This window comes from Gopherus flavomarginatus, chromosome 9, assembly GCF_025201925.1.
Source record: "Gopherus flavomarginatus isolate rGopFla2 chromosome 9, rGopFla2.mat.asm, whole genome shotgun sequence".
Lineage (NCBI taxonomy): Eukaryota > Metazoa > Chordata > Testudines > Testudinidae > Gopherus > Gopherus flavomarginatus.
Genome location: NC_066625.1, coordinates 4949437 through 4964959, shown reverse-complemented (window position 1 = coordinate 4964959; position 15523 = coordinate 4949437). Strand labels below are relative to the sequence as shown.

General features: G+C 49.0%; 1 protein-coding gene across 5 annotated transcripts in view; it reads right to left on the bottom strand.

The window, feature by feature from the left end:
- CHTF18 (chromosome transmission fidelity factor 18) overlaps positions 1–15523 on the bottom strand; it is a 42563-nt gene that overhangs the window by 16177 nt on the left and 10863 nt on the right. For all 5 annotated transcript variants that reach the window (XM_050967255.1, XM_050967257.1, XM_050967256.1 and 2 more), the window contains 8 exons: positions 13392–13537; positions 11909–12002; positions 11715–11813; positions 11172–11302; positions 10581–10749; positions 10015–10239; positions 9442–9591; positions 6181–6311 (listed from right to left, as the gene is read on the bottom strand). In XM_050967255.1, the coding sequence (XP_050823212.1) occupies positions 6181–6311; positions 9442–9591; positions 10015–10239; positions 10581–10749; positions 11172–11302; positions 11715–11813; positions 11909–12002; positions 13392–13537 (1145 nt within the window). The remainder of the gene's footprint in view (positions 1–6180; positions 6312–9441; positions 9592–10014; positions 10240–10580; positions 10750–11171; positions 11303–11714; positions 11814–11908; positions 12003–13391; positions 13538–15523) is intronic.

Here is a 15523-nt window from a genome sequence, read left to right as displayed (position 1 = left end):
AAAGACACTGTACAGTTCAAAAATTCCAGTCATAGCTACACATCATTTTTTCTGGAGACCTCTGCTGTAACCCCTAGTTATTCCATATTAGCCTATGGAACTTGACACACGTTTCTGGCAACCGGAATGATGCTATTCTCCTATGGTTTTGCATTTTGTGGACAAGAATTTAAATGGGGAATGGCCCTGATGCAGACAGAAATCTCCAGGTTATTAGCTACATCCCTTGTTTTTAAAGCTATGGATCTCTGACAAAGCAGAAAACCTTTTGCCTTGAGCAGAACCATCTTCAAAACTACTGCCCCCCTCTCTCACCAAAACCAGCCTCAACTTCCAGACGCACCCCCAACATTTAACCCGACACAAAGTTCACACTGAAAGTCAATCATTGCCCGTGGGTTGAGTTCTCTGTTTGCAGTGTTGATGTTTCCAAGTGCTGGATCCCCTTCCATTTGCTTCACGCTGGCAAGATGATATTAACTTGTCTTTGGACAAAACTTGTTTTTATTGAGAAGCCAGGTTTAAAAATCACACTGCACAGAATACGATTCAGGGCGGACAATCCTGCATTGTTCCTGCTCAGAACAGTGCAAGCTGGAGATGACCGAAGAGAGCTACGCAGAATCTCAGAGCACAGTACACAAAATCCTGTCCTGGGAAAGCCGCTCTCAAGCAGTTTGCTGTATCGAGTTCTCCTTTTCAGATCATTCCATGGCTAATAAATCAAAACTCTCTCTCCATTCACACCAGTTGCTTCCATCCCATCTCAGCGAACAAGAGGTGGAGCAGACCTGTCTCTTGTCAAACCAGTCACTCACCTACAGGGAGCAAGAGCAAGGAGTCAGTCACTGTTTGGCGAAGTTCAGGCCATTGTAACGATACTTCTCTGTTAAGTTGCTCACGGTCTCATCGCTGGTGGATTGCTGGAGCGTGGCGGGCAGGTAAATGAACAGATAGATCAACCCGAGAAGGAGCAGCGCAATCACCAGCGGCACTCCCCAATCCGTGATGAACCAAGTCTCATGGCAGCGAGCCTGGAACATAGGAGCAGAAGTTCGTGCCGCATTCTATTGTTCCTTGGACAAAAGAAGAGCCACGGGCATCTTTGGTTTTTCTCTCTGCCGGTTCTTCACGCTTCTCTGTTAAAAGCCGAAAGGCAGCTGTTTCCCCTCCTTTAATCCGATTAAAGCAAATAATCTCACTCCAGCATTTGATCCTGTGGATTCCCAGGGAGAGAGCGGAAACTTGCAAACTTCAGACAGGTGGTGGGAGAAAAAAAAAATGCATCAGAGTTGCCCACTCTCCCTTTCTGCTGTTCTCAAGAGGGAAGAAAAAACCGAGACGTCATGTGGAGAAAATGGGGGATTTGTGACACTTTAATAGATTCCTGGAAAGAGATGGCTCAGTGATGCAGAAAGAGAGTAAGACCCACCATCAACAAAAAAGAGGGGGGTTATATTGAAAACACACCACTAAGCCCCTTAGATACATAAGACATTTGGAACGACAGGACATTTCAGCAGAATTAACCTTGGAGGAGCGCTGCAAAAAGATTTCTTGAATGAAAGCGAGAGATAAGAGATAAAGTAGTACAAGTCCTTTCCAAGGGCCATCAGCTCCTGTATTCATCAGGTGCTTCAGAAAATCTTTATTGCTCACTTTCAGCCATTCCCGCCACACATTTGTAAATCACAAGTACTGCTGCTATGTATGGTTTGCAGTTTTTAAAAATTATTATTATTAAAATGATCAAAGTTGACAGCACAGGAAGCGCATCAGCATGTAAATTTCACCCAACTTCTATAATTAATTCAAATATTTAAATTAGCCTTCTTGAGCCATTTTCTTTCCCTGTGAAATCCTGGTCCATGCTCCTAGGGGAGTTCTGCACAATTCCAAATGAAAGGAATTTTAGCTCGGAGTCAGAGCAGAGGACCTAGGGTCTATCCCTGGTTCCACCAATGACCTACTTTGTGACCGTGGGCAAATCTTTTAATCTTGCTGTGCCTCAATTTCCCCACCTGTAAAATGGGAATAACATTTTCCTACCTCACTGGGGGTGTGAGGATTAATTAACACACTATATAAACAAAAATGTGTTAATTGGATTTTTTTAGTACTTCTTATCAGAGCATCTGAAAGCGATTTACAGAGCATTTGTGTTACTTCCATTTTACGCAGAACTGGCTATAAGGACTTGATCCCACCCACAGATCAGTCAGTGGCAGAACTGGGGATAGATAAGACCAGAAGGCAACACTATGATCATCCAGTCTGACCTCTAAATGACACAAGTCATAGGATTCCCAGAATTAATTCTTGTTTGAAATATAACACCTTCTATTGATGTGCTTATAACCAGCTATAAAAAGCTACTCGTATCTGTTAGATGCTTATAACATCTACTAATTGTTTTATAAATGGAATCCATGTAAAGTCTGATAAAAAAAATGTGAACGTAGCCAAGAAGCATCAGCACGAACAGGGTTCTTCTCTGCTAAATGCAGCTTACAAACTGCAGCCAGCATTCTAGAAAAGGCTAAGAGATTTCTAGCGTGTACCAAACTCTGCATCTCAGAGAGCAGATGTATTTAATCTTAATCAGTCGCTGTGCTTCCCATTTTCGGCCACGACTGGAAGCAGAAATATGATATAAGTTGGATACATGTTGGTAGCCTGGATGAAAAGCTCTAGAAGGTAGGGTTGAGCAGATGAACTAGAACTTGTCAAAGTTTTCCAAAATTCAATTTTTCAATGGGAGAGGGGGGAAAAGTGAAGAAAAACTTTTGCAAAAAGCTTTTGCATTTAGCAACCAGTTCTAACCTGAACCTTTGCTTCTCCTGAACCTTCCAAGGTTTGCCACCATTTATTTACATTCCGTTGCTCTGAAATGGCAAGTTTTTTTGGGAGACTAGACAGGACTCGTAATAGACTATCACTTCTTCATCATTAAGCATTACCTTGACTTTAGCAAAGCTTTTGACACGGTCTCCCACAGTATTCTTGCCAGCAATTTAAAAAAAGTATGGACTGGGTGAATGGACTATAAGGTGGACAGAAAGCTGTCTAGAACGTCAGGCTCAACGGGTAGTGATCAATGGCTCCATGTCTAGTTGGCAGCCGGTATCAAGCGAAGTGCCCCAGTGGTCGGTCCTGGGTACTGTTTTGTTCAACACCTTCATTAATGATCTGGATGACGGGATGGACTGCACCCTCAGCAGGTTTGCGGATCACACTAAGCTGGGAGGAGAGGGAGATACACTGGAGGGTAGGGACAGGGTCCAGAGTGACCTAGACCAATTAGAGGATTGGGCCAAAATAAATCTGATGGGGTTCAACAAGGACAAGTGTAGAATCCTGCACTTAGGATGGAAGAATCCCATGCACTGCTACAGGCTGGGACCGACTGGCTAAGCAGCACTTCTGCAGAAAAGGACCTGGAAATTACAGAGGATGAGAAGCTGGATATCAGTCAACAGTGTGCCCCTGTTGCCAAGAAGGCTAACGGCGTATTGGGTTGCATTAAGAAGCATTGCCAGCAGGTCTAGGGAATTGATTATTCCCCTCTATTCGGCACCAGTGAGGCCACATCTGGAGTATTACATCCAGTTTTGGGTCCCCCAGCACAGGAAAGATGTGGACAAATTGGGGGAGTCCAGCGGAGGGCAATGAAAATGATTAGGGGGCTGGGTCACATGACTCGAGGAGAGGCTGAGGGAACTGGGCTTATTTAATCTGCAGAAGAGAAGAGTGAGGGGGGATTTGGTAGCAGCCTTCAACTACCTGAAGGGGGGTTCCAAAGATGATGGAACTTGGCAGTGGCAGATGACAGAACAAGAAGCAACGGTCTCAAGTTGCAGTGGGGGAGGTCTGGGCTGGATATTAGGAAACACCATTTCACTAGGAGGGTGGTGAAGCACTGGACTGGGTTATCTGGGGAGGTGGTGGAATCTCCTTCCTTAAGGTTTTTAAAGCCCAGCTTGACAAAGCCCTGGCTGGGATGATTTTGTTGGGGTTGGTCCTGCCCTGAGCAGGGGGTTGGAGTAGATACCTCCTGAGGTCCCTTCCAACCCTGATATTCTATGGTGTTGAATCCTGGTCACGTGCCGCTAAGACAACGACTGCCTTATGGGCAAGGGTGGCAGAATTGGATTTTGCTTTGGTTGCAATTTCGATGGATAATATTGGGTTGTATTTTTAAGCATGTTTTCATTTTTATCAATTTTCGTTTTTATAAGTTATGTGAAATTTTGGATTTTATCAATTTGAATCTTCACAGTTGTGGGACATTAAGGGGTGATGGTGGAAATCAGGCAATTATTTAAAGACAGTAGATGTTGACAGCGGGACTGCAGGAGGCTCCCTGCATGGCCAAGGGGCCTGAGATACCTGACACAAGGTGTGGGGAAGGCTGAGGTCCTGGCCCAGCAGAGCAGAGCTCCTCCGGGCAGCCCTAGAACCACAACAAGAATGACGAGCTCCTGGCTGCGGGAGAGACCGCTCTGCTGCCGGACAGTTCCTGAAGTGAGTGGGTGGGTTTGCAGGGGGCTCCCTGCATGGCCAAGGCCGGGGTACCGGATTCCTGCAGATGTTTCGTGCAGGGGAGGCTGCCCTCACAGACTAACATCAATAGTTGTCGATTTCACTTGACACACACATCGATGGGGGAAAAGACATTTACCACTGACTAATGGTTTCCATCGAATCCTTTCCAGCCTACGCACGGGGTTTTTTATACAGCTTGATAAAGGAATTAAAAGTTTTCAGACCCACACCTTTCCCAGTGACCATATTCTTCCCATGAGCTTATATCAACATCTGCTCTGATCTGTCCATCATAATGCAAGCAATTCCTTCTTACTGCAGTTAAAAACCAATGATGTCTAACAAATGACAACTAGAATGGAATATCCACTCTGGACAGTGAGATGACACTCATTAATCATCTGCTAACCAAAGTTGGGTTTCTGTTTACAGGGATTAGATACAAGCAGATGTTCACACTCTCCCGCCTATTAAAGAGTTAACTGCAAAGCATCAGCCGCCAGATTTAGAAGCCTGCTGTAAAGCAGAGAGGGCATGACCCCAAAATACTCATGGAAGAACCTTCTACAGAAATGAAAAAAAAAAAAAGCCAGAGACAAGACAGATTGGTGAAAGTTAAGGAGGATGAAACAAAGTCTGATTAGCAAGTGGGAGGGAAGTGAGGGGGTAGAAGAGCACGAATATTGTGGGGGCAGGGTTGTGTTTAAAGTCAACAGGCAGAGAAATGAATGTGATATTTTTGCCAGTTTGCCATCTGCTCCTAACCTCTGAAATACCTGCTTTTCCCAAAGACTGCAGCCAGGAGTGAGAGCTTCGCCCAGTGCTAGAGCTTTCTTGCGTTCATTACATAACCGAGCAGATCTGGGATGTCCTCTGTCACTGTTCTGACTCTTGCAATTTCTGTTCTGAATCTTGAGGGGACATTGCCGAGCATTTTTAAAGCTGGAAATGTTTTGTATTGTACACAGAGAGAGGGAAGGCAGCAAAGAAAAGATCCAAGCGCTCGCTGATTGCGGAAATGTCCAAAGCTGTAAATAGTGAAGCCTCTTGAGTATGTTTAGCTGCATTTTTCTGGGGGAGCTTTTAAACTTTTGGATGATCTAATGCAGCTTCCGTGCTAAAACAGGGAAATCTTTTGGACCAACTCTGAGGACAATGCATTCAACTGAAATGTTATTAAAAATGAATTGCCAGATTGGCTCAGAGAATCCAGTCAGTATTTTGTCTGCACCCATGGCTAGCACCAGCTGCTTCTGAGGAAGGTTTCTTTTACAGTTATGGCATAAGCTTCCCCCACGGAAACATGACCTCCAGTAGTCAGAAGGCTGCCTTATGCCCTCAAACATGAAAAATAAACAAGAATTTACTTTTCACAGCTGCTGTTCTCACTCTGGGTATTTCTATTGCCACTGAAATGTCTAATACCATGTTGAATCCTGCCAAGATCTTTCACCTCACCAATCTCTTGTGGCAATGAGTACCACAGGCTAATTGCATGTGAGAGAAGAACTATTTCCTTTTATCCCTTTCGAATCGGCTGCCTTTCCATTTCACCTACTGACCCCGGGCGATCGCAATCAAGTGTTTGTGTCACAAAGGCCTTTTATCGCATGCGATTACTCAACGCATACTCACGGCTCCAATTTGTAGACATACTGCCCCTCGGGAGTGCGCTGCTGGTGGTAGGTCAGGTTATAGGCCAGCATTGTACTGATCAGGTCAGCCAGCTGTTGCTTTTCCTTGAGACTGTACAGCTGCGTGTTCACCTGTAAAGAAATAACCCAAACTGAGACCTCCTCACACAAGACCTAGCTACCTGTCACTCTAAGGTACCTATCTGGCCCCCACTACCAAAGTATCTGAGCACCTCTAATCTTCTGAGCAGCATTATCCTCACCGAAGACATGGGGAAACTGAGGAAGGGAGAGGCTAAGTGACTTACCCACGGTCACACAGGAAGTCTGTGAAACAGCAGGGCCTGGAACCCTGGGCTCCTACACTCACAACTGCCATCTCACTCATGCCTGCTCTGTATGTAAACACCTCTCACAGCTTCACAGAGGAACAACAGAGAGGGTTCCAGGTCAGTCAAATTCTTTTGTGATCTAGGCTTCAATTAGGCAGAAGTTTGCCAGATTATACATGCTAAAGAAAGACCCTCCCCTTCCTCTTCCATCATGACCCCCAGCCAGGGGGGATTTCAGCAGGGCGACAGAAGCGACAGTGAAAGGACGGTGCGGGGGGGGTCTCACTCAGCACAGGTAACCTGCGGCACCAGATCACTAACGCAGAACACGCCAGGGTTTGCCATGGACACCCCCACCGGCTGGCACAAAGGGATCAGCCATGCGGGAGGGCTTGAGAAAGCCAGCCCCACGGCTGGGTCTGGGATTCTGTTTCAGCAGCCTGCTTCTCCCCCTTCCAGCCCGACTGCTCCCCTCTGGCCATGCATTTCCCCCAGGTTCCTAAAGGAGCACCAGGGAGCACGGCCCAGTCTCGCTTGCCATCGAGGGCTGCAGAGCTCTAGGAATGGGGCTCAATTTGAGCTTGCCCCTGCTGGCTGAGAACTGCTCCCTAGGCAAAGACAGGAAGGCTGACCTGAGCCCACTACCTGTAAGCACCTGCAGCGCCACTGAACTCAGCGGAGGTGCACTGGCTTGCACCAGGACTGAATGTGGCTCCTATCGCCTAGTTCCTGCAGCCGGACTCTCTGGGACCAGGCACCAGGGCTCCCATTCAGGGCCTTCCCCTTTGCAATTAGCTGCCTGTTGCATGATGAAGAGCAAGACACACGCCCACTTTGCAGCAGTCAGGGGAAGAGTGAGGAAGAGACCAAACTCCTGTTTGCTTCGACCCAGTGACAACGAGGCTGGGAAAACCTGGCTGGGAGAGGTTTGCGTGGGGATTGGAAGCCACACCCAGTCCATCCATTGCAGAACGGGCAGGCTGTTCCCCAGACTCATCTGTGGCCACTAAGGGACAATCTACATCCCTTTGGTACTTCGGTGCCCCATCCGCCATTAATGGTAACTGGTGGCCTCGGCACCTTTACTGCATTAAGCCTCACACCTCTCCTTTGAGCAGAGCGGGGCTGTGATTCCCATTTTACAGATGGGGAAGCGAGGCCCAGAGAGACTAAGTGATTTGCCCAAGGACACATAGGAAGTTTGTGGCAGAGCCAGGAATTGAACCTGGCTCTCCAGTGTGCCAACCTAACCCCGTATCCACTAGACCAGTCCCCTCCTTCTTCCTCTGGGTGAATGGTCGAAGCCAGCCATCAGACGTGCAAAGGACAGAATGTGCCAGCAATTTACAGGGACCCAGCCTTAGCGCTGCTAACTCTGGGTCGCAACGAGCATCCCTGAGAGCTTTTAACTCTTGACTTCAGGTGCTCTGTCCACAGGATGATCCTAATCTGGTGTAGCTGGGAGTGAGGAGCCCCCCAGAAAGGGGAAGATCTGCTCAACAAGAGAGCATAAAGGAACAACCTCCACCTCGCAGGACTGGGCCTTCTGTCACTGCGTAGCTGAAATACAAGCAAAGAGCACGGCATCCTAGCAATACCAGTTACAAGACCTTCACCGAACAACCCAGCCTTAGCTTCTCGACCATGGGGGATGCACCTGGAACACAGGTCAGGTTAACCGAGGGACGAGCTCAATTAATCTGTAAAACCTTTAAACACAAAAACAACATGAAGTAGATTTTTTCCCTGATACAAGGAGGACAGTTAATACCCAGCAGGATTAAAGCAGTGAGAGGGGAGGGGGAAGAGTTTCCTATTAGGGACACAATGTACTTGATGAAACGGGGAGCCTTCTCAGCAGGCCAAAAGGAAAATCCACCATGACATCTAACTGAGTGCCCAGGTAACTGAAACCAGCAATCCCTGTGCAAAACAAGAGCTGCTGAATAGAGATGCGTCATCCAGGGAGAAAGCGGCCTTCACTCCTCAGCGACTGCAATGTACAGGCCTGCACCAGAGCAATGTCCATGTGGGTTGGAGTGAGAGACGCCAAACAGGGTTGTGTCACTTTCCCCCTGGCTGGTAGGGACAGAGCCCCTTGCTCTCCGGTGCCAGTGCAAAAGAGCAGCATTTGCTGACCCAAGTCAGACCCAGCCTCCGCAGCCACTAGGGCCTGTAAGAGGGATCGGAGAGGAAAACACTAGTGTGCCAGAATCAACTGGGGGTGCTTTGATCCCGTCCTAACACAACAGCGTGTTTTCCGGCTGCACTCACAGACCAAATCTTGCTCTGCACCCTGCTTCTGCTCCAGCCATCTCTGTACTCTCTGCTGGTACAAGAGTTCTTCCTTCAGCTCTGGCTACCTGTCTCTCCCCCTCACTGGCCAGCTGCCTGTACGCCTCTGCTCCCTTCCCAGCATTGCGGGCCTAATTGCCTTGATCTGACTCCACAGAAACCCTAATTCTTTAGGCACCAGGGACTTACCAGGACTGCTTATGTCCCACCTATGGAAGTGGGAACTGACACCCAAGTGCATAAGAACTGACGTGTGTGTGAACACCCCTCTCCCCAAGGGGCTGATTACCAGAGGTGCCAAGTTCTTGCAGTTTCTTCTGACTTCAGCAGTAGGTACTCAGCACTACCCCACAGACCCCAAATGTCCAGCATTGAGACTGGGATGTCCTATCACAGCAGCCCTACTTTAAAGCTAACCCAAAGTTTGGGGCACTAGGCTCTGGGGCGGCGGGCCCAGACCATTTCTAGTCTCTGCAATTCATATCCCATCCCTGTCTGCTGCTCAGAATTATTCAGAGCATTCTGGGACCCAGTTTGTACGAGGGACACTTTCCCGCTGCCCCATGGACAAGCATAGAGCACTTGCCACCGGTGTGGAGACATGTGCAGACACTGCCCTGCCAGGGGTCACTCACCGGCCTGAGCTTTGGGGAGATGATATCTAAGAGCAGACAGAGTGCCTCCAGGATGAGAGACTGCGGCCCCGCGCGGCTCCGAGAGCTGGGCGCGATCCCCGATATCATGGACGCCACGAGATTCTGCATCTGGTTCAGTTTGGTCAGAGCCTGGTTTAAGACAGAGCAGGAAACCTGTGAGCCACTGTGTTTTTGCAAACACACTTATGTAGAATCATGGAAGATTAGGGTTGGAAGGGACCTCAGACGGTCATCTAGTCCAACCCCTTGCTCAAAGCAGGACCAATCCCCAGACAGATTTTTACCCCAGTTCCCTAAATGGCCCCCTCAAGGATTGAATTCACAACCCTGGGTTTAGCAGGCCGATGCTCAAACCACTGAGCTATCCCTCCCCCACTACATCCAAAGGCAAATCACCTAGGAACCCAGGCGTCCAAGTCAAGCTCCCCTGCTCCAACGGCTGCTTCCTTCCAGCAACACAGCTGTACCCATCTCACCTACAAACAGGAAGCCAATAACCCTCCCTCGTAGGCTCCAAAGCACCAGCTGGGCCTGTTAGTCCTCAGTACTTGCCTCGTACTGGCTGTTGGGATAGGCTAGTCTGGGGATGCTGGAAGCAGCAAAGAGCAGATGAAAAGCAACAGGGAGGAAGGGCAGGTATCTCATCAGCTGGAAGTTCTGGTGGTGCATCACGGTGCTGCTGACTATGTCGGAGAAGCCCAGCCACTCCAGAGCCAGACACACCGCGCTGAAACTGGAATCCTTTAATTTCATGTTCAGAAAGTTGTCGTACAGGCCCTGGAAGGAACAGAGCAGAGCGACGGTTACATTGATCCTGACTAGACAGCCTGTCACCTTCATAGCTGGGAGTCACGGTTTCAAGCTTCCCACTAATACGTAGTTCAATTACTGCGTATCAACCTCCTGCACTATTCCATTCTGCAGCCTCTGGCTTGGTCTTATTTTAGAGTGGTTAGCTGGCAACAGATGTCGTCCTATAGACTAAAACTGCGTGACCTCCCTGGTGCGATGCCAGCTGTAGCTGGTGTTAGCCAGATCTCTGCCTCATAACCTAGGTGGAAAATAACCTGGGCGGGTGGAGGCAACTGCACCTGGCTTTCCTGCTGAAACTGCTGTACCTGAGTGAGCTTCTCTTGCTCTCCAGAAGAGGTGGTGAGGTGAAGGATGTGATGGAACCTTTGAGTGGATGCGTTAAGACCAGCTCTTCCCCCCGATATGTTTAACAGGTCAGCATCACCTCCCAGGAGGATCTGATTTGGCAAGGAAGGGTCCATTCCAATCCTCTGTCTGGGGAGAGACAAAGGAGGGAGCGTGGGTGAATAATAAACCCAATCCTCACTGAAGAAAGGGTGGTGAGGTCCAAAGACAAAGAGATGAGCAGAACACTCTCAGGCTGTTCAGAATGGCTTTAGCATTGCCCTCCATCCAAGTTACAACCCACACTGGAGATGGCAAAAGAGAACACAAGAATACGAGATACCCAAGAGCTGCTTAAATGAAGCCCTCCATGCCGCAGGATATGAATTATGACCTATGCATTGTAATGGAGATTTCAGATTTCTCTATTGCAAACAAATGCACATAGCTACCCGTTTCTGCAGCCTTAGTAGTACCTGAAACCCCCATCTCCCATGTACTGAACAAACGAGAGTGTTTCCTGTGCTACCCTGCTCTCTCCATGGTAGAGACATAACCAGCACTCCCTTTACCTCTGAACCTTTGGAAGCTGGAAGATCTCCTGCCAGATGGAGAAGAGCCCCTTGTTCTGGTCCTTCAAGCCAATCTTCATTGTCTGCACCATCCTCATGCTGAGTTCTTTCTTGCCTCGGCCATGGAGGAACTGGAAACACAACCAAGCAGTCTGATTATGGGTAATGCCATGAAGAACGTGAGGGAGGGTCTCTGCTGAAGAGGAAGGCAATTAGGGGCAAGGCAGAAAGAGGCTTTTAGTGGCATTTGATCATTCATCCTTCCAAGCTTATGCTGATAAAAATGGCAGTTAATGGCACCTGAATCTGATTTCACATACTCTGTCTACAGGGTGATGCTAAGTTGTGATCCCAGAAAGGGGGAAATCTGCTTAACAGGAGAGCTTAAAGAAATTAAGTGGAGCAGACTGGATGGACGTTTCAAAGGCCCAGTGATGGGGTACAGAGCTTTTCCTCTAAACTGCCAGCTGGATCCCAGCCCCGTATCGAGAGCCACAGTCTATACCACCCACGGGCCTGTGGGAAGTGCCAGCTCTGCCGTACCTGCAAGGTGTTTATACATGAGCGGATGTCATTCTCTGTCTTCTCGCACAACACCGTGAGTGCCCCTGTATCTGCTTTCATGCCCTGCTTGATGGCAATCTACAGAAAAGGGAGTTAGTGCATTAGCTCCCGTGTGACACAGCCCTCACAGAGAAATAATCCTGGGCAGAAGGGCACTTTAAGTGTATACCAACCTCGTACAGTCTCTGCACCAGCCGGGAGGGGGCAGTCTGAGGAAAATTTAAGAGGAACGCTTGCTGTCTCAGCTGCCTCAGAGAGGGGACATACCTGCCAAAGGGGAACACAGAGGCCTTTAAGGATAACCCGTACGGAGGAGGGAAACCAACCAAAATAATGAGCCTATAGCTACAGGCCAGGCCTAACTCCTTTCTTCTGTGAAAGTATGGTCCATAGGGAGCTCTCTATTGCAGATCCTAGCACACATTTACACGTACTGGGTAGGTGAGGGTTTGTAAAGCACACAAACAGAGGACTTTGTGATTTAAGAAAGGCTACTAAGAATGAGTTTTAAAAGGCGCCTTCTCTGGGGAGGTTTGATAAGTCACTAAGTTGCCTTGGGAATGCTGTGGTGGGCAGATGCTGCTCATGAGAACGTGGTGGGACCAGAAATGTGCCAGCATCTCTCCCGACCCGTGCTACAATTGTAATTTAGCTGGAGGCGAAAGAAACAGTTGAATGATGAGAGAGAGAGAGAGCGCGAGAGCGAAGCGGGAGGAATTGCTTTCACATCATGAATCACACAGTGTCTTCACCATAGGTCCCAAAGTGTGGAGTGCATCCCCCAAAGGGGGCATAGAGGAACATCCTGGGGTGCGTGGCAGGGCCTGGGCCAGCCCCCATGGGGGAGGGGATGGAGCACCACTCAGCCCCTCCCGGCCCCCAGCTGCGCCCCCCAGCTCGTGCCTGGTGCCATCCCCATCCCTGGTGTGGCTCCGTTCCTGGCTCGGGGCTGAGGCTGGGGGCAAGGCCGGGAGTGGAGCCACACCTGGCCACGGGCCCGGCTGCCGGCCCCCACCACAGCCCAGCTGCAGCTCCACTCCCACCCACGGCCCACCCACAGCTGCAATTCCAGCTTCTGCTCCCTTACCCCATCCACCTGCCAGCCCCTTCCAGCCAGCCCCTTCCCGGCCTGGCAGGGGTGCGTGGACAAGGGGGGACCCTCAAAAGTATGGGGACCACTGGTCTTCACAGTCACATCACACAAACCATGTACTCAGTGTGGTCTGCACAGAAGGAAGCAAAGCAAAGCATTCAGAAGTAAAATGAAACAGCCCCATTCTTTATTCTAGCCCCAGCTCACGGAGCAGCCAGCCAGCAACCCTCTGCTGGTTGGTTCTGGTTTTATGCCTGATCCTACCTTCAATGTCCTGACCCAGGGCTTGGCTACGCTCGAAACTCCAAAGCGCTGCCTCGGGAGTGCGGTCGCGGTGCCAGCGCTAGGAGAGAGCTCTCCCAGTGCTGCAGGTACTCCACCTCCCTGAGAGGATTAGCTCCCAGGGCTGGGGCACTGTTTACACTGGCGCTTTACAGCGCTGTATCTTGCTGCGCTCAGGGGGGTGTTTTTTCACACCCCTGAGCGAGAAAGTTTCAGCGCTGTAAAGCGCCAGTGTAGCCAAGGTCTTAGAGTGAAAGGCCTCAAATGAAAAAGATACTAACTGGTCATTGCAAATGCAGATGATTGGCCTTAATAAGATGCCACCTTCCCGTCTCCTTTTTCTGCCACCTGCTCCGCCAGGGTTAGCTGCCTGCTCAGTCTCCGTGTCCTTACGGTGGATGATGCTTAGCAACACGTTGATAGAAGCCTTGAAGAATTGGGTGGGGGAAAAAAGAGTGAACGTCAGTTACTGAGGGATGCAGGAAAGACTTAATACGACTGAGCTAATTCTCCGCTATGGGGAGAGCTGGGGGGTGGGTCAGGATGCTGGACTCCAGTGTCGCTGGGTGGGGCACTCATCAGCTGGCTCTCTCTTCCTCAGGGTCTTCTGCCCCAGATCAAGCACAGAACTGATGTTAGCACGAGATCTGTCCATTACTGGGGGGCTCTATGCTGGCCTGGCCGGGAGGCGGGTGCCGCGATCCAATCTCTGAGCTCATAGACTCATAGGTCAGAAGGGACCAATCTGATCATCTAGTCTGACCTCCTGCACAAGGCAGGCCACAGAACCCCACCCATCCAATTTTATAACAATCCCTATCCCAGGACCGAGTTATTGAAATCCTCAAAAATGGTTTGAAGACCTCAAGCTGCAGAGAAACCACCAGCAAGCGACCCGTGCCCCACGCTGCAGGGGAAGGCGAAAAACCTCCAGGGTACCTGCCAATCCGCCCTGGAGGAAAATTCCTTCCCGACCCCAAATATGGCGATCAGCTAAACCCTGAGCATGTGGGCAAGAGTCACCAGCTAGCATCCAAGAAGGAATTCTCTGCAGCAACTCAGTACCCATCGCATCCAACATCTCCCCGCAGACCATTGAGCAGACCTGTCTGGTGGTAATTCAAGATCAATTGCCCAAATTAACGATCCTATCATAACATCCCCTCCATATACTTATCAAGCTTTGTCTTAAAGCCAGGAAAGTATTTTGCCCCTACTACTTCCCTCGGAAGGCTATTCCAGAACTTCACTCCCCTAATGGTCAGAAACTTTCGTCTAATTTCAAGTCTAAACTTCCTAATATCCAGTTCATACCCATTTGTCCTCGTGTCTACATTAGTACTAAACTTAAATAATTCCTCTCCCTCCCTAACGTTAACCCCCCTGATATATTTATATAGAGCAAGCATATCCCCCCTCAGCCTTCTTTTGGCCAGGCTAAACAAGCCAAGCTCTTTGAGTCTCCTTTCATAAGGCAGTTTTTCCATTCCTCGGATCATCCTCGTAGCCCGTCTCTGAACCTGTTCCAGTTTGAATTCATCCTTCTTGAACATGGGACACCAGAACTGCACACAGTATTCCAGATGGGGTCTCACCAACGCCTTATATAACGGTACTAACACATCCTTATCCTTGCAGGAAATACCCCGCCTGATGCATCCCAAAATCGCATTTGCTTTTTTAACAGCCGTATCACATTGGCGACTCATAGTCATCCTGCTATCAACCAGTACCCCAAGGTCCTTCTCCTCCTCCGTCGTTTCCAACTGATGTGCCCCCAACGTATATCCAAAATTCTTATTATTAATTCCTAAATGCATGACCTTGCACTTTTCACTATTGTATTTCATCCTATTTCTATTACTCCAGTTTACAAGGTGGTTCAGATCTTCCTGAATAGTATCCCTGTCCGTCTCCGTGTTAGCAATACCCCCCAGCTTTGTGTCATCCGCAAACTTTATTAGCACATTCCCGCTCTTTGTGCCAAGGTCAGTAATAAAAAGGTTAAATAAGATCAGTCCCAAAACCGATCCTTGAGGGACTCCACTGGTGACCTCCTTCCAGTCCGACAGTTCACCTTTCAATACGACCCTCTGGAGTCTCCCCTTTAACCAGTTCCTTATCCACCTTACAACTTTCATATTCACTCCCAGCTTTTCCAATTTAACTAACAGCTCCCTGTGCGGAACCGTGTCGAACGCCTTACTGAAATCTAGGTAAATTATATCTACCGCATTTCCTTTATCTAAGTAATCCGTCACCTTCTCAAAGAAGGAGATCAGATTGGTTTGGCACGATCTACCTTTAGTAAATCCGTGTTGCAATTCGTCACAATTACCACTGACCTCTATGTCCTTAACTACTTTCTCCCTTAAAATTTTTTCCAAGACCTTACATACTACAGATGTCAAGC